The 25,341-nt window shown below is 57.1% G+C and overlaps 3 protein-coding genes across 3 annotated transcripts in view; 2 read left to right on the top strand and 1 right to left on the bottom strand.

The window, feature by feature from the left end:
* The window catches only part of CARM1 (coactivator associated arginine methyltransferase 1), a 41,450-nt gene extending 24,093 nt beyond the window's left edge, over positions 1–17,357 (top strand). Inside the window, exons 3-17 of the mRNA XM_028088763.2 lie at positions 2,338–2,463; positions 3,898–4,004; positions 4,959–5,063; positions 7,026–7,136; positions 8,304–8,481; positions 10,594–10,684; positions 10,866–10,947; positions 15,140–15,225; positions 15,414–15,503; positions 15,955–16,092; positions 16,178–16,267; positions 16,368–16,480; positions 16,586–16,663; positions 16,916–16,984; positions 17,157–17,357. Of these exons, the coding sequence (XP_027944564.2) occupies positions 2,338–2,463; positions 3,898–4,004; positions 4,959–5,063; positions 7,026–7,136; positions 8,304–8,481; positions 10,594–10,684; positions 10,866–10,947; positions 15,140–15,225; positions 15,414–15,503; positions 15,955–16,092; positions 16,178–16,267; positions 16,368–16,480; positions 16,586–16,663; positions 16,916–16,984; positions 17,157–17,299 (1,607 nt within the window). The 3' untranslated portion in view covers positions 17,300–17,357. The remainder of the gene's footprint in view (positions 1–2,337; positions 2,464–3,897; positions 4,005–4,958; positions 5,064–7,025; positions 7,137–8,303; positions 8,482–10,593; positions 10,685–10,865; positions 10,948–15,139; positions 15,226–15,413; positions 15,504–15,954; positions 16,093–16,177; positions 16,268–16,367; positions 16,481–16,585; positions 16,664–16,915; positions 16,985–17,156) is intronic.
* Positions 17,358–18,660: 1,303 nt separating this feature from the next.
* On the bottom strand, positions 18,661–23,276 carry YIPF2 (Yip1 domain family member 2). The gene is made up of 10 exons (XM_028088969.2): positions 23,000–23,276; positions 22,785–22,845; positions 22,232–22,389; positions 22,060–22,140; positions 20,991–21,078; positions 19,599–19,715; positions 19,340–19,506; positions 19,080–19,262; positions 18,868–18,996; positions 18,661–18,792 (listed from the first exon to the last, which is right to left on the bottom strand). The coding sequence occupies exons 2-9, from the start codon at positions 22,813–22,815 to the stop codon at positions 18,886–18,888; spliced, it is 936 nt and encodes a 311-aa protein (XP_027944770.1). The 5' UTR covers positions 22,816–22,845; positions 23,000–23,276; the 3' UTR covers positions 18,661–18,792; positions 18,868–18,885.
* Positions 23,093–25,099, top strand: TIMM29 (translocase of inner mitochondrial membrane 29). Its single transcript, XM_028088971.2, has 2 exons — positions 23,093–23,328; positions 23,407–25,099. Exons 1-2 carry the CDS (start codon positions 23,235–23,237, stop codon positions 24,093–24,095), a joined length of 783 nt encoding a protein of 260 aa, XP_027944772.1. The 5' UTR covers positions 23,093–23,234; the 3' UTR covers positions 24,096–25,099.
* Positions 25,100–25,341: the final 242 nt, after the last annotated feature.

Below are 25,341 nucleotides of genomic sequence, written 5' to 3'. Positions count from 1 at the left end.
GTTTTATTTATTTGAAAGAGAGTTAGCACAAGCAGGGGGAGTGGTGGAGGGAGAGGGAGAAGCAGACTCCCCGCTGAGCAGGGAGCCCAATGCCGGGTTCTATCCCAGGACCCTGGGATCATGACCTGAGCTGAAGGCAGACGCTCAACTGACTGAGCCACCCAGGTGCCCTAGGCTTCACTTTCTTGATAGTGCCCTGTGATGCACAAAAGGTTTCAGTTGTGATGTTCAGTTTATTTAGTTTTACTTTTTTTTTTAAAGATTTTATTTATTTATTTGAGAGAGAGAGAATGAGAGATAGCACAAGAGGGAAGAGGGTCAGAGGGAGAAGCAGACTCCCCGCTGAGCAGGGAGCCCGATGTGGGACTTGATCCCGGGACTCCAGGATCATGACCTGAGCCGAAGGCAGTCGCTCAACCAACTGAGCCACGCAGGCGCCCTTACTTTTTTTTTTTTTTTTTAAGATTTTATTTATTTATGAGAGACAGAGAGAGAGGCAGAGGGAGAAGCAGGCTCCCAAGCAGCAGGGAGCCTGATGCGGGACTCGATCCCAGGACCCTGGGATCATGACCTGAGCTGAAGGTAGACGTTTAACCACTGAGCCACCCAGGTGGCCCGAAGTTTTATAGTTTTTAGCTCTTATATTTAGGTCATTGATCTAGTGGAGTCAGTCTTTATAAGTGGTGTGAGGTAGGGGTTCAGGTTCACTCTTTTGCATGTGAACATCCAGTTGTCTGTCCATGTACCATTTGTTAAGATGATATTCTTCCTACTGTATGCTCTGGCACCCTTGTTGAAAGTCAGGAGTGCCTGGCTGGCTCAGTCAGTGGAGCATGTGACTCTTGATCTCGGGGTTTTGAGTTCGGGCTCCACATTGGGTGTAGAGATTACTAAAAAAAAAATAAACTTGGGCGCCTAGGTGGCTCAGTTTGTTAAGCGACTGCCTTCGGCTCAGGTCATGATCCTGGAGTCCCGGGATCGAGTCCCACATCGGGCTCCCTGCTCAGTGGGGAGTCTGCTTCTCCCTCTGACCCTTTTCCCTCTCATGCTCTCTATCTCTCATTCTCTTTCTCTCAAATAAATAAATAAAATCTTAAAAAAAATAAATAAATAAACTTAAGAGGCGCCTTTGTTCTTTTTCGAGGTGGTTCTGGCTTTCTGGAGGGACTGGGACATTCCACCACATTTGTGCTGGTGCTGCTTATGCGTACAGTTCGTAGTTGTCTGTTTGATGAGCTCAAAGGCATGTTGCAGACATCACGAGAATTCACTCTCAGTACTTCCCCACTTCTCAGAAGAATGAGAGCCTCATTCTACAGAACCACATGCTGTCGTCACGCCCGTGTCATTTCAAGTTATCACACCTGTGGTGCATACCCACGTTCCCCCCCACCGTTCTCTGTAGCTTGTGAAAGGTTTTCATGATCTGGCACCATCACACGAGGACCAGGGTGAACATTTTTGCCAAGAATATGACACAGATGCCGTGTCGGCCCAGGGCCTCGGTGGCATATTGGTTTGTCCTGTTTCTGGTGCTGCTGAGCTTCACCGTGTGGCTGGGGGCGGGGGAGCACCACATACTTGTCGAATGAAGGAGCAAGACTAGTGATGGCAGCTTGTGGATGCCGTGCTCCCCGTGTGCTGGGCCCTGCACCTGCCCCCCCCTCATTAGCCCCGTTTGACAGATGAGAAAGCCAAGGCTCAGCGAGGTGAAGTGACCTGCCCAAGTCCCACAGTGAGTGGTGCAGGTGGGGCACGGGCCCAGGCCATCTGGCTTCAGTGGCCGCTCTTGTAATCATGGCACCACATCACTCTGAGTGGGAAGGGGCTCAGGGGAAGGAAACAGAGGCACCTCTGGGAGTTCTTTCTTGACCCCCACCCACCCCCGCTCAGGGCTGAAGGCCGACCATCCCCCCACGTAACAGAGCAGAGTTGGTGAATTAATGCCAGACTCCCGGGGCCTGGGCCCCAGGAGCTGCTCCGTGAGGGAAGGTCCTGGCAGAGGGGCCCCCGGGCCGGGATGTCCTGCTTGGGCCCACGGCACCTGGTCACCCCTCACCTTACTGTCAGCCGTGGTTGCTCCGTGGACAGCCCTCCTGTCCACTGGCCACGCTTTGTCTCTGCGTCCCTGCCGCCTGCTCGGCCATCCTCTCTTCCTCGGCCTGGGCCTGCGGGCAGGGCTCACGTGGCAAGTGCTTTCCGGGTGGGCTGTTGGGTACCCCCCGAAGACTCTGGGGGGTGGGCAGGGACACGACTTGCCCAAAGTTGGCCGACGGGGAGCCTCGCTCAGCCGGCCCTGGGACCTGCTGGCTCACTCTCACCTCTCTCCTCCCGCAGACGAAGATGTGTGTGTGTTTAAGTGCTCGGTGTCCCGGGAGACGGAGTGCAGCCGCGTGGGCAAGCAGTCCTTCATCATCACCCTGGGCTGCAACAGCGTCCTCATCCAGTTTGCCACCCCGAACGGTACGTGGCCCTTCCGTCCTGGCAGCGCTCGGCCAGAGAGCCTGAAGCCAGGCCACTTAGGCCGCCAGCCACGGCCGGAGGGGGACCTCGAGGCCCATCCCTCTGGAGGCCGTCACAAATGATTCCTGTGTGGAGATATGTCTGTGGGAGGAGTACGTTCTCACCGCCTGGAACACTTCGCCCCAGACCTTCCCTCGCTGAATCCTTTGGGTCCTTCTGGGCTCGGCTCATACATCCGTTCCTTTGAGAGTCCTGTCCTGGCCACCTGGCTGCACCCCAGGCCTCATGGAGGAGCCCGTGGCGGGGGCGGGGGGGGGCGTGTCTGGGCCCTGGCCCTCCTAGCGGCCCTCCTAGCAGCGGAGGATCCTGTCTTGCCCCCCTGAGGCACGCGGAGCTTTGTTCCGAGCACACAGAGAAGCCGCGGGAGGGTTCTAAACAGACCCGTTTCGGGGCTCCAAGTGGACATAGGCGGTTCCTGAGGAGGGTTTGTTGGGCTCCAGGCCACTGCTGGTGGCTCGTGGGGGTCGGCATTGGAGGTAGCGGGGCTCCTGGGGTTGGAGAGCTTGTGAAGGTGCAGCAGCCTGGCCTGGTCACCACCACCGATGTCCAGGGGCCCCCTCAGCTGTCCTGGTGCCCCCGGTGGAGGAGCCAGGTGGCTGACCACCTCCCCGCAGAGGCAGTCTTCCGCAGCTCCGTTTCCTTCCTTGCATAAACAACCCCAAGCCTGCCTTTAACACCCGCACCGGGGGGTGCGCATTACGAACCGGTATAAGTCCTGCCAGTCTGGTTCTACTCGATGAATATTTAGAGTTGACTTTTTTCAGTTTTTTTTTAAAATCTAAGTAAAGTACCCGTTGCAAAAATCTACCACTTTAACCCTTTCTGAGTGTAGAGCACGGGGGCCTCCCGTGCAGTCATGCTGTGGCACAGTTATCCCCACTGTCCACCTCCAAGATTTCTTCATCTTCCCAGACTGCTTGCCTTATACCGTTTTTCTTTGAAAACACTGTGTTAAAATACACATAATAAACTTTACTCTCGTAACCATTTTTGAGTGTACAGTTCCGGGGTATTAAATATCTCTACATTGTTGTTCAGCCCCCACCACACCCTGGTCCACCCCACACAGACCCGGGTGGGCTCGCGGTTATTTGGCTGGGACAGACCCGCGAGCCTTGACCCTGGCTCGGCGGGCGTGCGTCCTCCCAAAGGACGCTGGCCGCGCGGAGCACGCTCACCCCAGCGTGCAGGACACCAGCCTTCTTGTGCCGGCCACCAAGTGGCAGGTTTGGCTGCCCTTCCTCTTCTTCAGTTTCAACACTGTTTGGGAAAAAGAAATCGCCAAGCACGAGTGCTCAAAGTGGAAGAGTCGGGGTGTGCACTTATAGACCGCTCCCTGAGATGCCCACGCGTGACCTGGCTTCCCCCTTCCAGATTTCTGTTCCTTCTATAACATCTTGAAAACCTGTCGGGGCCACACCCTGGAGCGGTCGGTGTTCAGCGAGCGCACAGAGGAGTCCTCTGCCGTGCAGTATTTCCAGGTGGGTACTTGTCACCGTGCCCCCCCTCCCGCCCCCGGCCAGGCTGTCGCCACCGGGTGACCCCTGGGAGGTCGCGCAGCACAGGGAGGGCCCACCTGGGTTCTCGTCCCAGCTCTGCCCCTTACTAGCCGTGTGACCTTGGGCAGGTGTCCTTCACTTGCTGGGCCTCGGTTTCCTCATCTGTGAAACGGAGATGCCAGGGCCTCCCTAGGACGGTTGCTGGAAGAATGTGAGTGCAGGTGGAGCTCAGGCCCACGGGCATTCTGAGTAACAATAGCACAGTTATATTGAACCCGTGCTGCAGGTCAGGCACTGGTCTAAGCACTTTGACACGCACAGAGACACTTGATCCTCCCAACAACCCTAGGAGGTAAGTACTATTATTGTCCCCATTTTACAGATGAGAAAACTGAGGCTCAGAGAGGTTAAGTGACTTGCTCCAAGTCACACAGCTATTATGCAACAGAGCCAAGATGGGAAGCCAGGTCTGCCTGATGCCAAAGCCTGTGCCCCGGCCCAGGTGCCACGCTGCCTCCCGCTCGCCCGTTGTCTTACAGAGAGACCCCACAGCACCTCACCTGCCTGGCGCTCTGAGTTCTAGGGTTCTGTTTGATCGACAGCTCTGCTTCGTTGGGGACCCTAAGATGGGGCAGGCGGTGGCCCCCCATCCCAGAACCCCTCCCGGGGCAAATTTTGACTTCTCCTGGGTGGCGTCCAGGTCCAGGCAGCATGCAGCTGCATACTTTGGCCATGGTGATGGTGGCGGTGGCCCTCCCGGCGGCCTTTCCTGGAGTAGTCGGCAGCTGCCAGCGGGGGCCCGGCTCGGCACAGGGGGTGCAGCCTCCCGAGGGGTGTTCGTGCCCCAGGTGGGCCCTCCTCTGTCGCAGGGCCAGCCAGGGCCTCGGCCGTCTGCGCCGCCGTGTGCCCTGTGCCACTGGCCTGTCTCTGTTCCAGTTCTATGGCTACCTGTCCCAGCAGCAGAACATGATGCAGGACTACGTGCGGACGGGCACCTACCAGCGTGCGATCCTGCAGAACCACACAGACTTCAAGGACAAGGTGAGCGGGCCCAGCACTCGCCGGCTGGGCCCTGCTGCCCCCCTCCTCCATGGCCCCTTCCCTGTGGCCCCGAGTCGCTGCGCTGTGTCCACGGCTCCAGTCACGTTTTTCTTTTCTCGTTGATTTGATCTTTAAGTGTTTTCTTATTACAAAAGCAAACTCTGCTTTTTTATACTTGTCACGGGGAGGGTGACAAGTACCCACCTGGAAATAGTGCACGGCGAGGACTCCTCTGTGCACTCGCAGTGTGTGTAATGTAGGCACGGAAAAGCCTCTGTCAGTTACCTCCAAACCCACTGCTGCCAGTAAGGGTTTTTTCCAAAATTTTCCCCATGCGTCTGTCAGCGTATGCATTTTAGAATTAGTTAACTAATTAAATGGTTTACAAATAGGATCTTATTCCGTAGACTCTTCCTGCCAAATACTTTTTCCCATGAAATGCTATGTCTTGGACATACTAGTTAAGTCCTGTGGATACACTGTAATTTATCTAGGTATTTTCCTAGTTGCTTTAAAAATCTTTTTACTGTTACTAAGTAGCATACACTCACGATTAAAAAGAAAGACGGGCGCCTGGCGGACTCAATCAGTAGAGCATGTGACTCTCGATCTCAGGATCATGAGTTCAAGCTCCACAATGGGCCTAGAGCTTACTTTAAAATAATAATAAAGAGCAGTTCAGAGTATGTATGATCAAAGGTGAAAGTTTATTCCCTTCCCTGCTGGGGGCCTGGGATTTATTTTCCCTTTTGAACCCAAATGGGAGCGTGTGTTTTTCTCCACCTATCTTGGAGGGGCTCCACATGGTCCGTGTGGATCTGCCTCCTCTGGGACCCGAGCCCCCCTGGCCCAGCATCCTGCCCTTCTTCTTGGGCCCTGGTGTGAGCCGCGTTGCAAAAGCACTGGGAATTGGGAAGCGCACCGCCTTTGGCGACATCCCTCCCAGCTCTCTCAGTGCGGAGACCCATTGCCTGGCTCCTCTAGAGCTCTGAGAAGCATGCCAGGCCCTCCCGCCTGCCCCCCGACAGTCCCAGCGCCCCGACTGGGCTCCCCCGCTGGGTTTGCTGCTGCCCCCAGAGCAGTTCTGTTCCAGAAAGCTCATGCACAGCACCGCCAGAGATGCTTACTTGATTCGGCCCCTAAGGAAGCAGTCAGTCCAGTCCAGGATTGGGGGAGCCTGCCACACGCAAGCCTAGACTCTTCTAAGGGTCCACATCATGGGGGCCAGAGGCCCTTGCAGGTGGTGGGCAACTTCCCCGCACCAGCCGAGCCTCACATACAGCCCGGAGATCCTGCCACTGACCCCACAGCACCTCCTCCCTGGGCTCCTTCCCTCCCTGCTAGGGCTGCTGAGGCCCTGGAAGGACCCCTTTTAGCTTCTGCGGAGGATCACAGCCTGTGGCCCAGCGAGTCAGGAGATCTGCGGTTGGGCCCAAGCAGAGCTTTCCCCGGGAGCTCCTCTTAGGTGGCCAGGATGCCCCGTGGGGTCAGGGGTCAGCAGCCGCCCACTTCCTGCCCAGTGTGTAGGCCTGGCTCATCAGCCCTGAGCCCTAGCAGTCGTGTGGCAGGACTCAAGAGGTGTCCTTGGCTCATTCCCAGAGAAGCTACAGGCGTGCTCATGACCGCCTGGTGTCCGCCGTGCTGCGTAGACCGATCACAGCCCAAACCCTTCCTTTTTGAATCTGGCCTGAAAGTGTCGTGGTCTTAACAGCCTAGCAGTCTTCAGAAATCCCAGCCTGTCACCCTTGGATCCAAACTAGGGGCTCCCACACGCTCCGCTTGGCTCTCAGAAACCAGACTTGGGCAGAGCCAGCCTGGGTTTCAGGGAAGTGGGCTGCACGGCCCAGAGCACACTCGGCAGGGAGGCTCTGGCGAAGGGAGCGGCCCGGACAAACAGGCACATCCCTTACTGTCACCATCACTTCACTAGTGCCTTGTTTTCACTGCCCTCTCCTGCTCCAGATCGTTCTCGATGTTGGCTGTGGCTCGGGGATCCTCTCATTTTTCGCCGCCCAAGCTGGGGCGAGGAAGATCTACGCGGTGGAGGCCAGCACCATGGCCCAGCACGCAGAGGTCAGCGGCCCACAGGGACCCCAGCCTGTCCTTGTCCTTGAGCTCTGTGCCCGTTCCAGCCCAGGAAGCCAGCCCTGCTGGGGGACCTGACCCCCGGATCCAGGGGGCCCAGGCATGCTGCTTCTCTGTTTTGGTCTCTTGTGTCCAGAACCTACTGATCGAGGGAGGGATGGGCTGGACCTGAGGTGGTGTGTCTCCACGATGGGGTCGGGGCCCATCTGGTGTCTTCAGAGGCTGGACAGCCTCTTGCTTCAGGGGCTGGATTGTCCAGGCGAGTGGCTCCCTGCTGAGCCCCACCTCCTACGTTTGTGGAATGTGGGGCAACAATAGGGTTTCATTTTCTTTTTTCCTTTTCCTGCACTGAAACCTTTATTCACAAGGTTCAGAACCTAAAAGCCGCAAAGGGTAAACTGCAGATGCTCCCCCCGCCCCCGCCCTGGCTCCCAGCTGCCCAGCCCGCTGTGCAGGAGCCGGAGAGACTGTGTGGAAGCTCTCCCGAGCTGTCCCGGGCTCCAAGCGCCGGCCTGTATCTTCCTCTGACACAGCCCAGCACACGCAGTGCTCTGCTCCCTGAACAGCCTGTCTGGGACAGTCTGTGTCCCCACAGAAAGAGCTTCCTCCCCGTCGTGAGTGGCTGCAGAGCATCCCTTTGCTGCGGAGGGGAGGGGGACACTTGTTTGTTTAGATGCCGTTAGGCAGCCCTCGACCTTTGGGCCACTTCGTGGTCTTTGCAGTACAAACACCTCCTGCGCCGAATCCCTGACACACGTGTCCCCTCTCCCGCGTGCGGTCGCGTCTGTAGGACACATTCTTAGCACTGGAATCGCTGGGTTGGAGGGTGTGTCCAAGTTAAGCTTTGGTGGCTGTAGCAAAGCCTGCTCGTCCTGTGTGCTCCCATCCGCTGTTGTCCTCGAAGGGTAGAGGTGACCTCAGGGGACTGGGGAACTACAGCAGGAAAGGCTCGGAGAGAGGGCTGGGGCTGCAGTGAGCTCGTGACAGGCCGTGGCTGATAATGGCCATGGTTAGGATGCCAACCGGGGAGGCAGGGGATTGGCGGCTGTGCGTGGGTCGAAGCCGTCCCCTGAGAGGAGGGGTCTGGTGATGACCCATGGTGTGGCTGGGTGCAGGGGTCCCCGTGACGCCTCTGGAACCCCCACCCGCCTGCAGGTCTTGGTGAAGAGTAACAACCTCACTGAGCGCATTGTGGTCATCCCCGGGAAGGTGGAGGAAGTCTCGCTCCCTGAGCAGGTGGACATCATCATCTCGGAGCCCATGGGCTACATGCTCTTCAATGAGCGCATGCTCGAGAGCTACCTCCATGCCAAGAAGTACCTGAGGCCTGGGGGTGAGTGTCCCTGCTGGCGCGGGCGGCAGCAGTGTCGGGGTCCCATCGCAGAGCTGCTGGCTGCTGCTGCGTTGGCACAATTGTGATTCTGTTCCCTGCTTGCCTCTGTTGGCGGCCTGGGGGCACCTAGGCCTTTACCCCCGAACCCCCCCCCACCCCAGCTGGCTTCAAGAGTCCTGGGCCAGACATCCGCCTGCCTGGCCCGGCCCAAGTATGGAAGGGGTTCCCTTCTGGTCCCCAGAGAGCCTCCAGGCTGCCTCTGCCATCTTGTGCCCTGGTGTCGTGGGGACAGTGTCTAGCTGGGGATGGCGGTTGTGGTAGGTGCAGAAGGTATTCTGTGGCAGGCGCCTTCCCGGGGAGTCCACCTTCTGTCCTCATTCCTGGCATACAGACCTCATCCTAGCTTGACAGGCCCCCGAGCGCCCCACCCCCGCCCCCCGTACCCGTGCCAGGGGGAAAGAGGAGTTCATGTGCGTGTGTGAGGGTGGGCTGGGGGGTTCTCGAGTATCAGGGAGCAGCTATCTGTGTTGGGAAGGTGTGCGTTCTGTGGCCTCCTGTCTGTGTCACTGTGCCTGCCCCTCCATGCACTTGGGTCATTGGCTGTTCAGAGCTACTTATCTGGGTCACTGGGGGTCTGTGCACGGGGCCCTGGAACATCTGGTGTCCCCCATATCTGGGCTTGGTTTGGGGTTTGCGTATGTGTCTTGAGTATTTCTGTACAAGCAAGGGTGTGTGTGTGTGTGTGTGTGTGTGTGTGTGTGTGTGTGTGTGTGTGTGTGTGTGTGTGTGTGTGTGTGTGTGTGTGTGTGTGTGTGCGCGCGCGCGCGCGCGCATGTGGTCTAGGAGGATCCTGGCCAGGGCAGAACATATGAAGCTGGTGGACTGGCAGGCCCCTTGGGGACCAGGGGATGGGCGGTTTGGTGGGGAAGCACCCACTTTGGTCCTCTGGCCTCCCTGGATCTGGGCTGCAGGGACTGGCCTCAGGCTCCGCTCCTGGAGGCAGGATATGGCCTACACTTTCCGCAGCTGTGGCCTGTGTCACGGGTGTGAGCGCGGGAAGCCAGGCCGCCTGGGGGGGTTGTCCCGGACCCGCTCTCCTCCCTTTCCATCCCGGAGGTAGGCTAAGCTGGCCGGGGGCGGGGGAGGGGGGAGGGGCTCCTCCTTAGAGGACGTCAGCACCGAGGGGAGGCCAGCTCTCGTGGCAGCTGCACACCCACACGGTCATCAGGCAGCCTGCCTAAGATGAGGCTTGGGGCCAGCACTGCCCTTCTGCCCCCAGCCTGCACATGCGTCTTCCTTCCAACTCCGGATGCCCTTTGGGGGATTGAAGAGTAGGCAGATTCCTGCCTCAGTGCCCCCTTCTCCTGCATAGAAGGAGGGAGGGAGGCCCACATCTGGAGACCAGGTGACCTGGGGCCCTGGACTTCCCAAGGTGGGTGGGGCCTCCTGAGCCCTGGCGCTCTCTGCCGCTGGCTCAGACTCATCAGTCTGTTCATTGAATCACACCGAGGGAGGATCCTGCCCTCCCGCCCCTTCCCATTTCAGGCCATGTGCAAGACCAGGGCAGCCCAGTGGCCCACCCTGTTTGCTAGAGCTTGGGATTCAGCTAACCCCCCCTCCCCCGACCCAGCCTCTGGCCTCATCTGAGGCCCTGACAGTATAGCCAAGGGCTCGCCTTTGCTCTGTCCAGAGAGCTTGGCTTCACTTTCCCTGGCTGCACATCTGTCCCTGGACAACAGCACCTGAGAGACACCGCCTGGCTGACTGAGCAGGGACCTGGGGGCCTGGCTGCACCCCAGGCACCACTTGCTTACCCCTGAGGCTTTGGCAGGTGCCTTTCCATCTCCCAGCCCTAGTAATGGAACAGAAGGACGGGCCTTCCTGCCTCCCTGGCTGGCTGTCCAAGTTTAATGAGTCAGTGTGTGTCAAGTGTTCATCTTGGCCAGTGGCAGAGAAGGTGCTCAATACCTGTGTTGCACGAATGCACAAAGGAATGAAAGAGAGGCTGGGAAGTCCCAGGCTTGGGGGTCCTGGGGCCATTTGGAAACTCTGCCAGGCCCTTTGGGATGTTCCACCCTGACGCCAGCACCCCTCCCTGCCCCCCACTCCCAGGAAACATGTTCCCCACCATTGGTGACGTCCATCTTGCACCCTTCACGGATGAACAGCTCTACATGGAGCAGTTCACCAAGGCCAACTTCTGGTGAGTGTGACCTGGGTGTCCTGCCTTCTCAGGGACAGCCCGCTTCTCTTTTTCTCCTCATCCTCAGTAGGACCTGAAAGACTTGGGCTGGATGAGGGCCAGCTGGGAGAAAAGGCAGCCTGTTCCACCTGTCTCTCCTGCTGCTGGTGACCTTGCTGGGGGGGATGGGGGCTTTCTGCAGGTACCAGCCATCCTTCCATGGAGTGGACCTGTCAGCCCTCCGAGGTGCTGCGGTGGACGAGTATTTCCGGCAGCCTGTGGTGGTGAGTGGGGCACCCAAGGCACTATTGCAGTTAGTACTGGGCATGGCCCTCCTCCGGGGTGACAAGAGGGGGGGCATGGTCTTTCCTGTCAGGCCTTGTGCAACCTGTGCAGCCCTAGGAAAGCCACTGTCCCCACTGAGTTCTTGCTTTGGCTGCTAAACAGAACTCTCACATAGGGATGTTGGGAATGAAATGGCAATGCATGTAGAGTGCTTTAATACACAGTAAGCATGCAGTACATGCAACTGCTATTAGATTGATTCTTGGAACTGATTTTGATTGATTTTGAGATTTTTGAACTGATACAGACCCATGGTTCAAATATCAAAAAAATGTAAAACTGAAAAGCCTATAGGCAAACAGTATTTTCTCTCTATCTTTTCAGAAGTTTTATACCTAGATGTGCATGCACACACACACACACACACACACACACACACAAATACATCCGTATGTATATAACCTTTTTCCTCTCAAAATATAGCATAATCAACATATTCTTTTTCTTTCTATGATCAGAGAACATACACTGTGTGATTTCAGTCCTTTGAAATTTGTTGACAGTTGCTTTATGCCCACTTATGTGATCTCTTTTGGTTAACGTTCTGTGTGTACTTGAGAAAAATGCATATTTATCACTTGTTGAGTACAATGTTATAGTGTCAGGTCATGTTAATCATGTTAGTCAAATCTTGTCTATCTCCTCATGTTTTGGGTGGTGGTGGTGGGGAGGTTCTGCTTTTTCCTATAACTGATTGTAGATCTCCCATTCCTGAGGTTTTGCTTATATATTTTGGTGCTGTGTTTATTAGGTGCATACAGGTTTAGGATTATTGTTTCTTCCTCTTGGACTGATCCTTTTGTCATCATAAAGTGTTCCTTTTCTTCTCTCAAGTAGTACTAGTTGCCCTAAAGTCGTCCCCCCCCCCCGCCACTTTTTTCTTTTTTTTTTTTTCCTGCTAGTAGTTCAGGTATTCTGGCTTTCTTTTGGTTAATCTTTGTACAGTATATGTTTTTCCATCTTTCTGCTTTCAACCTTTCTGTGTCCTTGTTACTTAAGGTTTGTTTCATGTAAGCAGCATATATTTGGGATTTGTTCTTTAACCGGATTGACATTTTTTTGTCTTTTAATGACAACATTGAGACCATTTTACATTTGATGTAATTACTGATCTTTATGGGTATAAATTTATCATCTTTTTTAAAAATTTATTCTGAATGTTGTTTCTTTTGAATTGTTTTGTTGTCTTTTGTTAAGGTATATTGTTTTCCCCCACTTGATGCTTTTCACTAGTTTTTGGGAGACTCTTGGGCACTGTCTCTTTAAACACTACCTCTGCCCCATTCTCTTTCTCCTCGTGGGAACTTTGTGTCAGATGATTCTTTACACTCTTTTCTGCATTTTCCATCCTTTTTTCTTTTTTAAAAATTAATTTATTTAATAGAGAGAGAGAGACAGCGAGAGAGGGAACACTAGCAGGGGAAATGGGGGGGGGCGAGAAGCAGGCTTCCCGCCAAGCAGGGAGCCTGATGTGGGGCTCGATCCCAGGACCCTGGGATCATGACTGGAGCTGAAGGCAGTCACTTAACCAGCAGAGCCACCCAGGCACCCCCATCCTTTTTTCTCTAATTGCTTCATTTTCATATTTCCTACTGATCCATCTCCCAGTTCATCTTCTCTTTGCTGTTTAAGCTGGTTTTCTAATTCTTAATCTCAGTTCTAGGATCTCATTTTGCTTATTTCTTTTTTCAGTTCTCTGAAATTCTTCATTTTTTTCTACCTTTTTTCCCCTCATACATACTGTAAGTTTCTGGTCACTTTTAGTATGTAGGTAAGTGTTAAGTGTATTTCTGTTTTTTATTTACTCTCTTAGGTTTCGGTTCTCATCCTTTGGTTCTGTCTCTTAGTATACCTGGTTATTGGATGCCAGAATGAAATATGGAGGCTCTGGATGATGTTTTTCCTCTCAGTTAGCCATATAGATAGATCACCTTGGTCCTATCAGGCATTTGACATATTTAGAGGCTACTTTTCAGACTTGACTTTGCTGGGGTATTTCTTGGCTTCCCTGTAAGGCAGTGGTTTTTAAGCATTTTGGTCTCAGGTGATCTGTTTACATTCTTAAAAATGGAGGATCCCAAAGAGCTTTTGTTAGTGTTTTAGCTATTGATATACTGTCAGTATCTCTTGGTATTAAAAATTAAGCCCAAGATGGGGCGCCTGGGTGGCTCAGTCAGTTGAACATCTGACTCTTGATCTCACCGAAGGTCTTGATCTCAGGATCGTGAGTTCAAACCCCGTGTTGGGCTCCACGTTGGATGTGGAGCCTACTTTAAAAAAATAAAAAATTAAGCCCAAGAAATTAAAAAATATTTATTTTAAAATAACAAACCCATTAAATGTTAACATAAATAGTATTTTTTTTTTAAAGATTTTATTTTTTTGACAGAGACACAGCAAGAGAGGGAACACAAGCAGGGGGAGTGGGAGAGAGAGAAGCAGGCTTCCCGCTGAACAGAGAGCCCGATGCGGGGCTCGATCCCAGGACCCTGGGACCATGACCTGAGCCGAAGGCAGACGCTTAACGACTGAGCCACCCAGGCGCCCCAACATAAATAGTATTTTTTTTTTAAGATTTTATTTATTTATTTGAGAGAGAGAATGAGATAGAGCATGAGAGGGGGTAGGGTCAGAGGGAGAAGCAGACTCCCTGCTGAGCAGGGAGCTGGATGCGGGACTCGATCCCAGGAGCCTGGGATCATGACCTGAGCTGAAGGCAGTCGCTTAACCAACTGAGCCACCCAGGCGCCCCATAAATAGTATTTTTAAGAAAAAAACGATTTTCAAAAACTTTTCAGTGAGGACAGTTGGCATTTTTTTAAGATTTTCATTTATTTATTTATTGGAGAGAGACAGAGATAGCAAGAGAGAGCATGAGCGGGGAAGAGAGGGAGAAGCAGGCCCCCCCCCCGCTGAGCAGGGAGCCCAGTGTGGGGCTTGATCTCAGAACGGAGGGATCATGACCTGAGCTGAAGGCAGACGCTTAACCGGTTGAGCCACCCAGATGCCCCACAGTTGGCATTTTTAATTTGCAAATCTCTTTAATTTCTGGCTTAATAGAAGATATTTGGATTCTGCTTCTGTGTTCAATCGGTTGTGCTATCACAGGTGAGTGAGCCAAAGAAAAAGGCAGAAAACATCTTAGTATTATCATGAAAATAGTTTTGACCTTGAGAGTACTCTGGAAGGGACCACATTTTGGGAACTGCTGCTTTAGGTCCTAGCCTTCAGTGGTCTCAGTGCAAGCCTGGTGGATGCTTCACGGGGCTCCTCGTCCCAGCCTCCCAGCACCAATGCCCAGCTGAACCTTTCCTTAGTTTTTCAGCATCTTGTAAGTGGCTTTCTGCTTGATTCCTTTGCCTCTCAGCCCTACCTCACATGCAGCTCAGGAATTGGCGCATGCCACAGAACGTCCACCTCATGTTTCTGCATTTTCCTTTTGTTTCTTGATCTCTTGAATCCTAGCTGCCTTGGTGACCCTGAGCCCCCATTTTGCTTTCCCCATCCAGGGAGGCCGCCAGAAGGTCCTGCCCCAAGGGGAAAGGCAGAGGCGAAAGAACATCTCTCTAGGATCTTGGCTCCCAAAGCTGAGGCTGCTCTTGTTACTCTCCAGTACTTTCAAACTAGGCTTTTTTTTTTCGTTATTTTATTCGGCTCATACAGTTCTTCACGGAGTGTTAGTCTGATATCAAGCCTCCGTCATGGCTGGGTGTGGACGTCAGCACACAGTTCTCCAACTTGCTTTTTAACTTAAGTTCATCCCAGAGATCCTTCCCCCCTCTTCGTTCTTTCTCAGTCTTTTATGGATGGGACATTGGCGGTTTAATTACATGGTTTCCAGAGTGTGTCTAATTACCGGTGTGAGCTTGTATACGTGCACATATATGTGTCGGTTAAACTCCCAGGAGGGGAACTGCCACGTCTCTAATGCATATGAATGATTGAGAGCCGTCACCGAATTGGCCTCCATGGTGGTGAACCATTTCATCCTCCCCCCAGCATGTCTGAGAATGGCAAACTGGGTTTAGCCAAATGGCCTCATAGCTGTGGCCAGACAGGAGAGGAGAAGAGCTCTCCCCTTCCCAGCTGGCCTCCGTGCCTGAAGCCAAGTCACACTGTGGTCTCTCCCAGGACACATTTGACATCCGGATCCTGATGGCCAAGTCTGTCAAGTACACAGTGAACTTCTTAGAAGCCAAAGAAGGAGATTTGCACAGGTACCAGCACCCATGCCCCTCCTGCTAAGCCTGGCTCCTGCTGGGTCTAGGGCCAGCACAGACTCCCCCACGCCTCCTGCCCCAAGGCGGGCAGGCGGGGGCCCCGGGACACTGCACCCAGCCACCCCTCTTCTCCCCTGGCAGTCCCTGTTTGGCTTCCCCAGCAATCACTGCCCTTTGCCTTCCAGGATAGAAATCCCATTCAAATTCCACATGCTGCATTCTGGGCTAGTTCACGGTCTGGCTTTCTGGTTTGATGTCGCCTTCATCGGCTCCATGTGAGTGCAACGGTGCAAAGCATGCTGCGTGCTCCTCCCTGCCCCGGTCCCAGGGGCTTCCCTGCAGTTGTGACCCCCCAGGCCTGGCTGGGGGCTGGGAGAACATGATAGGATTCCTCTAGGCTCCCTGTCCCCCCCAAAAGCAGTGAGAGCTCCCCCTTTGAGCCAGAGACTCTTGTGGGAGGGGGTGTCTACTCTGTTCTCAGTGACGGTCCTTTACGGGACCTGGTCTCTGTCTCTTGGCACAGAGGTCAAGTGAGTGGGCCCCTCATGGCTGCGGATCTGTGTGTGCGGGCGCACGTGCACATGTGTGTGCCTGGGACGCCTGGGCAGCCAGCCTGTCTCAGCTCCAGGGCCCCAGGGGACCCATCAGAAATGCCTGGGAAGAGTTCAAGGTGCACAGGGTGGTGGCTGCAGCCTGGTCAAACGTGTGCCTGTCCTTGCTTGGCAGAATGACCGTGTGGCTATCCACGGCCCCGACGGAGCCCCTGACCCACTGGTACCAGGTCCGCTGCCTGTTCCAGTCACCACTGTTCGCCAAGGCCGGGGACACGCTCTCAGGGACATGTTTGCTCATTGCCAACAAAAGGTGTGAGCTGCCCCCTGGGGCGGGGGGAGGCAGGGGTCCGTCCCCCCAGCCCGCTCATGGCCGTCCTCCCCTGCCCTCTCTGCAGACAGAGCTATGACATCAGTATTGTGGCCCAGGTAGACCAGACGGGCTCCAAATCCAGTAACCTCCTGGATCTGAAAAACCCCTTCTTCAGGTAGGATGGGCCTGCAGCCTGAATGGCGGGGGGGGGGGGGTGCCCCTCTTGACCCGCAGCATCTCAGCCCTGCCCACTGGTTGGTCGGTCTGTGCTGCAGATACACAGGCACGACGCCCTCGCCCCCGCCGGGCTCCCACTACACGTCCCCCTCGGAGAACATGTGGAACACGGGCAGCACCTACAACCTCAGCAGTGGGATGGCTGTGGCCGGTGAGTGGCCCCTGTGTGGCTGGGGCCGGGGCGCTCCCTGTTGGGGCTTTTCTGCCCCGGAGGACCTGGTCTGCTACGCCCTGACCTGGCCCTCTCTGTGCACAGGGATGCCAACCGCCTACGACCTGAGCAGTGTTATTGCCGGCGGCTCCAGTGTGGGCCACAACAACCTGATTCCTTTAGGTGAGCGTCCCCTGGGGTCTGGGAGCGGCGCGGTGGCGGCCACAGCTCTCTAGGACTTGGGCTTTTTGCACCGCGGTCTCCTCTTCCGGGGGGGCCCCCAGCGGAGGCCCTGCTGTTCTCTCTGCCTCACTCTGCAGCCACTGCGCCCACCCTCCCCACCCCCGGGGTGAGAGCCTGGGCCGGGCCGGGCTGGGCCGGGCCGGGGGCGGTGACGCCGTCTCCCTTCCTTCCTCCTTCCCTCTTGCTGCGCAGCCAACACGGGGATTGTCAATCACACCCACTCCCGGATGGGCTCCATAATGAGCACGGGGATTGTCCAAGGTAATGGTGGGTGGTGGGAGCGGGGTCCCGCAGCTGTGAGTGTGCGGACCCCTGGGCCACCCACCTGCTCGCTCGCTCTCTCTGACTCTGCCGCGGGTCTGGGTGGGCGGGGGGGGGCAGAGCCGGCCCCTCAGCGCCTGTGCCACCCCCTCTTCCTCCCCCCCCCCCACAGGGTCCTCAGGTGCCCAGGGCAGCGGCGGCAGCGGCTCCAGCGCCCACTACGCAGTCAACAGCCAGTTCACCATGGGCGGCCCCGCCATCTCCATGGCCTCCCCCATGTCCATCCCAACCAACACCATGCACTATGGGAGCTAGGCCCCTCCAGCGCGCAACAGACTGACAGCACCAGGAAACCAAATGAAGACCCTGCCCACCCACCCCCCGACCCCCCCCACCCCCCCCACCCCCGCCTGGGCGGCTTTCACCCCTGGGCCGGAGAAGCCCAAACACCGGTCACAGCCCTCTTTGCTATGGGAACTTGGACACTTTTTTACACATTGCTGCCGCCGCCCCCCACTCCACCGCCCACCCACATCTTGGCCCTGAGCGCGTGTCGCTGCCAGATTTTACACAAGATCATGTCGTGGGAGCCCTGTTTCCCTCTCCTGCCTTCCCCCCTGACCTGGGTTTGACATCTTCTGTAACAGGCGTGTCCGGGCCTGACAGCTGCAGGCCCAGCGGGTTGGGGGGGGGGGGGAGCAGCTACCACCCCACCCGGTCCCTTGGCGCCTGTCCTTCCCCCCACCCCCCCCCGCCTGTCTCCAGTGGGGAAGGCAGTCCTGACTGGGTGGGGCCTCCCCTTCAACTACCAGGCCTTGGTCACAATGGGCGTGACATGCTGCTTTTTTTAATTTTATTTTTTTACGAGAAGAACCAGTGTCAATCCACAGACCCTCTGAGAAAACCAGGCCGGCCGGGCCGAGCCAGCAGCCCCTCTCCCCCGACTCAGAGGCTCAGTGGTGAGGGGCAGCCCTGCCGAGTCTTTAGGACAGGGGTGGGGCCAGGCCTCTGGAGACCCGAGAGGCCCCCTGCCCCACAGGGTTCACCTCACACTTGAATGTACAACCCACCCCGGCTGTCGGGAAGGCCCTCCGTCCTCGGCCCCTGCGGGCCCCCGCCCCGGGTTAGAACAGGGGGCCCCGTGGGCCCCGGGCCTGGAGGGGAGGGTCACGGTCAGCCGCTTGGGGCAGACGTGAGAAACCTCAAGGATCGATCGCAGAAGGCGTCCTTTCTCCTTGTAGCTCACTTTAGGCCTGTGTATTTCCCTCAACATTTGTAGACGCTCCAGTCCCTGTTACTATGATGGCATTTTGGTCACTCCCCAGCCTGGGAAGGGGCCTTGCAGGGACCTCCGCCCCCCCCCCCCACAAAACAAATAAACAAGGAAATGTATGTTTCAGCAGAGGCAATGTTCTTCTACTTCTCCCCCCCCGCCCCCCATTTCTAACATCTCTGAACACGGCTGTGGTGGAGCTCAGGCTAGGCCCTGGGACCTGCTCCCTGGGCACCCAGGAGGAGCAGGCACAGTTGAGGCTGGGGTGGCCCCCTCTGCTCTCCCGACCATCCCATCAGGGAAAGCAGAAGGCCTGGCAGGGAGCCCAGGGGGTGACAGCCACCCCAGAGGCTCCCTGCTCAGCCGCCCCTTTCCCACCTTTATATAAATTCTCGGAATCACCTTTGCATAAAAAATAAAAGTGTTTGCTTTGTAAGAAAAGTCTGAAAGTAGCAGAATGGTCTCGAGGTGTCAAGGGAGCCTTCAGTCATCATCTGAGGGGCAGGGCAGGCCGAGGTGTCCCCTCATGGTGAGCCTGAAAGAGAGAGACTCCTGGGAGCGGCCCTGTGGCTCCTCGCCTTGGGGAGGAAAGGCGGGAGCAGCCCCTCACCTGCGGGCTCGGGCCTTCCTAGGTTGTCTTGGCCCTTGGGGTGGGTGACAGCAGCAGCTTTGGGGGCAGAGACGCGGCCTGGAGCGGAGGCGCCAGGTGCTCCAGAGGCAGTGGCCGGAAGAAATAGAACTGAACCAAAGCCCTTGGGGTCAGTGTTGGTGGGGGTCAGTGACCAACCCCCAACCCCGAGGCCCAGCCCTGACCGCCGGTACCTTGCAGCCCACGGCCAGGAGGGCATGGAGCAGCACAACAGCTGAGAGCAGCACCGCGGCCACCAACCTGGTGTCCTCTCGGACGACCGGCCAGAGGGTGAACACCAGGGTAGCGGCCGACAGGGCCAGGGCCAGCGCCCCGAAGAGCCACTGCAGCCACGGGACAGGGATGAGCCACAGGACCTGGGGGCGACACAGGCAGCTGGCCACGAGGCCCTCCGCGCGGCACCTGTCGTCCCCCTGCCCGGGGCCACACTCACCACGGTGGGGATGAAGACGAAGAGGGAGTAGCCATAGACGCACACGGTCTCCAGGAAGGTGTAAGGCCCCATGCGCTCCCGGACCCCCTTCCGCCACCGCAGGAAGCCCCACAGCGCCAGCGGCACCAGCCAAACGTAGCAGTAGATGGTGACGCCCGCCACGGTCACTGTGGGGCAGGGGGCGAGGCGGGCCGTCACCCCCGGGGCTCCGCGGCACTCCCAGCTCGGGCAGGGCCGGGGCCTTGCCCACTTAACTTACCCTTGTGGAACTGGGGGCTGTAGTGGATAGAGGGGTCTCTCCTCTGGGCCAGCACCAGGGTCAGGTTGCCAGTGATGGCCAAGACGAAAGCCAGTGTGGCACAGATCCAGAAGGGGCCTGTGGGCAGGGCGTGGTGAGGAGCCCAGGGCTCCCAGGACGGATGACCTGTCCCATCCCAACCGTGCTGGGCCCCGAGCCTCTTTCTAAGCTCCGAGCTACCTCCACTCCCCCTCCGACCCTTCCCCACATCGCCAGTGATGACCTGGGGTGGCTGAATCCACTGCTGGCTCTCAGTCCCTCAGTTTTCCTGACCTTTCAATAGCCTTTGCTGTAGCTCATCTCTGTCTTCTGGAAACACTCCCCCTATGCTTTCTAGGACTTCATGCTCCTGGCTCCTGCCATGTCACCTCCCGGGCAATTCCTCAGGCTCTGTGACTCCCTGACCCTTTAATAACGAGGACGCCGTATGGCACAGTCCTTAGCTAGCCTCTCCATCTGTTCACCCTCCACGATCTCGTCCAGTATCAGGACTTTGTGTCACCTCTAGCCTGATGTCTCCCAAGTATCTCAAATCCGGTCTGTGCCCTGAACCACAGGCTTATAGTCAACATCTCCCTGTGCACAGCTAGGCCTCTCCAACTCCACCCTCGTTGCCCTCCCCTCAAGCCCACCCAGCCTTTCCAGTCAACAAATGACAGCTGGATCCTTCTCGCAGCCCCGTTGAAAACCCCAGAGCCACCCTCGCCTCTCTCCTCCCACCCCACCTCTGACGGGTCAGGAGATCCTGTCAGCTCCACCTCTGAGACCTAGCCCACAGTCCAAATGCTGCTCCCCACCTGGGGCTGGGCCCCACCATCCCACACCTGGACCATGGCAGTCACTGCCTCCCTGGTCTCCTGGCATCTGCCCTTGCCCCCCCTCCCCCCACCGCCCCAGTGGCCAGAGGAAGCCTCAGAGCCCTTAACCAAGAGTCCTTCTCACTGAGGCCTACAAGGCCGGTGCAGTCTCTCCTGTCACCTCTGTGACCTCATGCAGCTCACTACTCCAATGACAATACTGCCCCACCACTGAACCTGTGCCCCCTTCTGGAATGTTCTTCCCCTAGGTCTCCTCACTGCCATCCACACCACCAAAAGGCCCGTTCTCATCCTCACAGGGACTTTCCCTGTCCAACCCATGCAAAGTGGCAACTCAATGTCCTCTAAGCTGTTTGCTTTTCTTCTGAGCCCTGTGGCCCTCATCAGCCTTTTATGTAACTGTCTCCCCAGACCGAATGTGTGTTTCCCGCTCTCTGGGAGTGCCCCTGCTTTCTTCTCAGCTGGAATCCACAGACCGGCACTCGGTCCACATGTGCTGAGTGAATTCTCAGGCTGAATGCACACCACCACTCACCATACAGGTCCGGCCGATTCCGCAGATGGTGCCGCACAAAGTTGTGGCCAGGCCGGGGCAGCAGTGAGCCTCGGATTCGGTCCAGGACCTGGAGACAAGGTGGGGCCCAGAATGGAAGCCTGCACGGGGCCCCTTAGCCCCCACAGAGGAAAGAGCCGACCTCCTGCGCTGCCCTTAGAGGCTCCTTCCTTGCTGACCTCCCATCTCCTCTGCCTGCAAGGGCTCCGATGTCCCCTCTAGTTCTTGACGGGCTGGAGCCCCTTCCCCTGGCCAGTCTCAATACCCCAGTGTGCTGCCACTCTGAAGGACTCTTCTGGGACGGTCATCTTTCTCTTTGCTTCTCCCTTCTCTTGGCTTGGCTGCCCTGAACAGCCTGTCATGCTGTGACATGTCTGGACTGTGAGGTGGGGAACAGTCAAGTCCTTGGCATCCTCCTGCCTACATCTCTCTCCACTATGTCCCCTGTTCTGCGCCCCAGGTTTTATTTCCCTCCCTGGCCTGGGGCCTCTGCTCCACAGTCCTTGTACCACGTCTGCTGATTCCACTCATTCCTCTCCGGCTCTAAACCCGTCTATGGCTTCCCGGCACCCTCAGGATAAAACCCAAACTCCTTAGCACAGCACGCGAGGCCTCTGTGGCCTGGCTTCTGCCCGCCTGTCCCCCACCTCGCCCTCTCCAACCAGATCAAGTGACAGGTAGTTCCTGTGACAGTTCTCACCTTCAGCCCCTCCACATCTGCCGTTCCCTGTGCCTGTAACGCGCGCTTCCCTTCACTCGGCCCAGCTGGGGCTTCCTTCTCCTTTCCATCTCAGCACACTCCTCACCTCCTCCAGGAGGCCCTTCTCTAACCTGCCTGAGCACACGTGTTCTGTGTTCCCACGAGCCCCGGTCACACCACCGTCCTGACTGCGCACCACAGTTGGTCTGACCAGCCTGCGTGGGAACTCGTGTTCTACCGCCCCCTCGCCCCGGGCATCACTAGCACTGCAGTGCCCAGGAACGGCTCAGTGATGGTGGCTGGAGCCCCGCGTGACTGCAAACCCCTTCCCACCAGCTTCCCGGGCCTGACCTGGGATGTGTCCACGTCAAAGAAACTCTGATAGTAGCCAAAGGTCCAGAATCCCGGCTGCTGCTTCTCCTCCTGCAGAAGCTGCACAACATGGGCTTTCGGTGGCTGCCCTTACAGCCTGGGCAGAGGGTGGGCGCAGGGCTGGGGGCAGGCAGGGCCGCCACAGACTCACCGCTGTCCTGTCACTCTCCTCGGCCTCCTCCTCAGCCCCATAGCTGCCACCCGAGTCCACCACCACGGCCACGTGCCCCTGTGGGGTCAGCTGATCGCTTCCACTGGCCGTGGCTGCATCTGGGGTCTCGGCCAGCAGATTAGAAGCTTCCTCGAACTCTATCGAGAAGGAATATGGGACACACGCATGTGTGGGGAGTCAGGACAATGTGGTTTCACCCAAGGCTCATCTGGGGGCCAAGACTCCAACCGGGGCCACTGAAGGGCCCAGCTTCCTAAATTCTGAGCAGCTGGAAGGTGCGCTCCCCGCTCCTTGTAAGGGCCTGCGATTTAAGGCTGGTTCTGGGATGGGGTCAGGTCCAGACAGAGGCTCTGCTCGGAGACTGGAGCTCAGGCTGGGAGCGCGGTTCGAGTGCGGGGTGGGTACCGTGCCTGGGTCGGGGTTAGTGCTCACAGCTGACCGGGATTCAGGCTGGCGGTCAGCAGGAACCCGGGCGGGAGGTTCCGCCCGGCGGAGGGAGTGGGAGCTCGGGCCGGGTCGCCGCCGCACTCACCGTGGAAGGCCAGCTCGTCGGCCGCCGCCATGGCTGCTCAGGGGCGTCACCGCATCCCGCTCTGAGGACAGAGGCCAATGACGCCCGCCCCCAACCCCGCTCGGTGCCCCTCCCGAGGCCTCTCCCTCAGCCCCGAGCCCCGCCTGGCCGCCGGGGCACCGAGCCGGGGGTGAGCTCGCCGCCCCCGCCCCCCAGATGCACCCCGCCCCCCTCACCTGAGGCTCCCTCGGCCGGCGTGGCCCAGGCCCTCTGCGCCTGCGCGGCCCGCCTCCCCGCCACCGCCGACCCCGCTCAGACCGGACTGCAACATCCGCCACCGGTCCGTTTTCTAGCCTCTTCCGACGGGAAGCCTCTTCCGGCACTGTTGCCGCTTGCGCAGGAAGCTCCCGGGCCTTTTCCTTCGCATACGCGGCGTTTCTCCTCGGAAAGGGGACGCCAGGCCGGAAGAGAATGGCGACGGCCGCTCTGAAGAGATTTTGGTCCCGAAACCGGGAGGAGTCTGGTGTTCCGGCGGCCGCGAAGCCGGGCGTGTGGACGCGGCTGGGTGCGTAGCGGCGGGAGGCGGCGGGGGGCGGCCGCAGCGGCCTGCTCTCACCTGTTTGTTCTGCTTCTCTCCTCTCAGGTTCCTGGGCCCGCGTGCTGCTCCGAGACTACGCCGAGGCCTGCGGGGACGCGGCGGCGGCGGCGCGGGCTCGGCCCTGGCGGGCGGCCGTGTACGCGGGGCTGCTGGGCGGCGCGGCGGCCTCCTGCGCGCTGGCGCCGAGCGAGGCGGCCTTCGAGGAGGCGCTGCTCGACGCGTCGGGAACCCTGCTGCTGCTGGCCCCGGCCACGCGCAACCGCGCCTCCGAGGACCACGTGCAGCGGCTGCTCTGGCTGCGGGGCCGCGGCCGCCTCCGCCACGTGAACCTGGGCCCCTGCGCGCTCGTGTACGAGGCGCCCGTCGACGCCGAGGCCAGCCTCTACCAGGCCCGCTGCCGCTACCTGCAGCCGCGCTGGGTCGACTTCCCGGACCGGATCCTGGACGTGGGCTTCGGGGGCCGCTGGTGGGTGCTGGCGGCCCGGATGCGCGACTGCGACGTCAACGACGAGGAGTTCCAACACCTGCCGGCCCGTCTGCGCGTCGTCGGGCCGCATCAGCTGCTTTCCGAGACCAACGAGCGGCTCTTTGATGAGAAGTACAAGCCTGTCGTGCTCACGGACGATCAGGTGGACCAGGCGCTGTGGGAGGAGCAGGTCTTGCAGAAGGAGAAGAAGGACAAGCTCGCCCTGAGCCAGGCCGACTCCCTGGTGCGGTCGGAAGTCCCTAGATGAGACCCAGGCCTGGGTCGGGATCGGGCCCCGAGCCCTGGCGGACCGGACCGTCTGCCCGGGATGGCGCAGTGGGTGTGAGCGAGCCTCAAATGCAGAGTGACTGAAATAAATTACGTACAGAGTGTTCTCTCCCTGGGTTTTCACAGCCTTTTTGGCCACTCTCCCTCTCCTCTCGTTCCTTGTTAGCTGAAGCTAATTCAGAATGAGTTTGGTCTAGGTCTAGGTCTTCGTTGGTCTAGGAGTTGGGGGAGAGAGCAAAAGCGACAAGACCGTGTAACGTTTATCACTGCCGGAGTTAGTAATGAGCCTTACGTACACACATCAGCCTTTTTCTTTGAGCCTCATAATCTCTAGACCAAGGTTAATTACATTTGTCAGGTGACTCCAAAGCTCTCCTAAGACCATTCAGATGTTCATTTTAAATTTGGAGTTGAAAAGTTTTATCTTTCAGGGCGCCTGGGTGGCTCAGATGGTTAAGCGTCTGCCTTCGGCTCAGGTCATGATCCCAGGGTCCTGGGATCGAGTCCCGCATCGGGCTCCCTGCTCCTTGGGAGCCTGCTTGTCCCTCTGCTTCTCTCTCTCCCTCTCTCTCTCTCTCCTCCTCTGTCTCTCATGAATAAATAAATAAAATCTTAAAAAAAGAAAAGTTTATCTTTCATTTTCATGAGTAGCATTTTTAGTGATTTTGAAGTAAAGTTAAAAAACAGCTCCAGGGGTACCTGGGTGGCTTAGTTGGTACGCCCGCCTTCGGCTCAGATCATGATCCCAGGGCCTTGGGATGGAGCCCTGCATCTGGCTCCCTGCTCTGTTGGGGGTCTGCTTCTCCCTCTCCCTCTGCCCCTGCTCCTGTGCCCTCTCTCTCACCCTCTCAAGTAAATGAATAGAATCTTTAAAAAAAAAAAAAGTTTCAGAGGAAAGTGAAAAAAACAGAACAAACGTTCTCTGTACCCTTCACCCAGCTTACTCCAAATAGTAATGTTTTACAATAAACCATACCAAACCAGGAGATTGCCAGTGGTATGACTACAGATTTCACAGGGAATCTTTTTGCAAAAACAGCCTTTTTGCCCCACATATGACAGTGATGTTAAAGTGATTTGGAAGGGAAAAGGATTTTTTGATCTGGAATTATCTATGGAATCATAGATTCTATTTGTATTTCAGTAACCCTGGAAACCCAGAATCCTATGGGACGGAATAGGTTAGTATACAAAACTAGTACTTAGGTTGTGATAATCCTACTTTA

This window comes from Eumetopias jubatus, unplaced genomic scaffold (genome assembly GCF_037043125.1).
Source record: "Eumetopias jubatus isolate StellerSeaLion01/CBP00866 unplaced genomic scaffold, mEumJub1_p1.0 scaffold_1, whole genome shotgun sequence".
Taxonomy (NCBI): domain Eukaryota; kingdom Metazoa; phylum Chordata; class Mammalia; order Carnivora; family Otariidae; genus Eumetopias; species Eumetopias jubatus.
The sequence above is the reverse complement of the archived record's forward strand: the minus strand, read 5'-3'. Positions and strand labels throughout refer to the sequence as shown.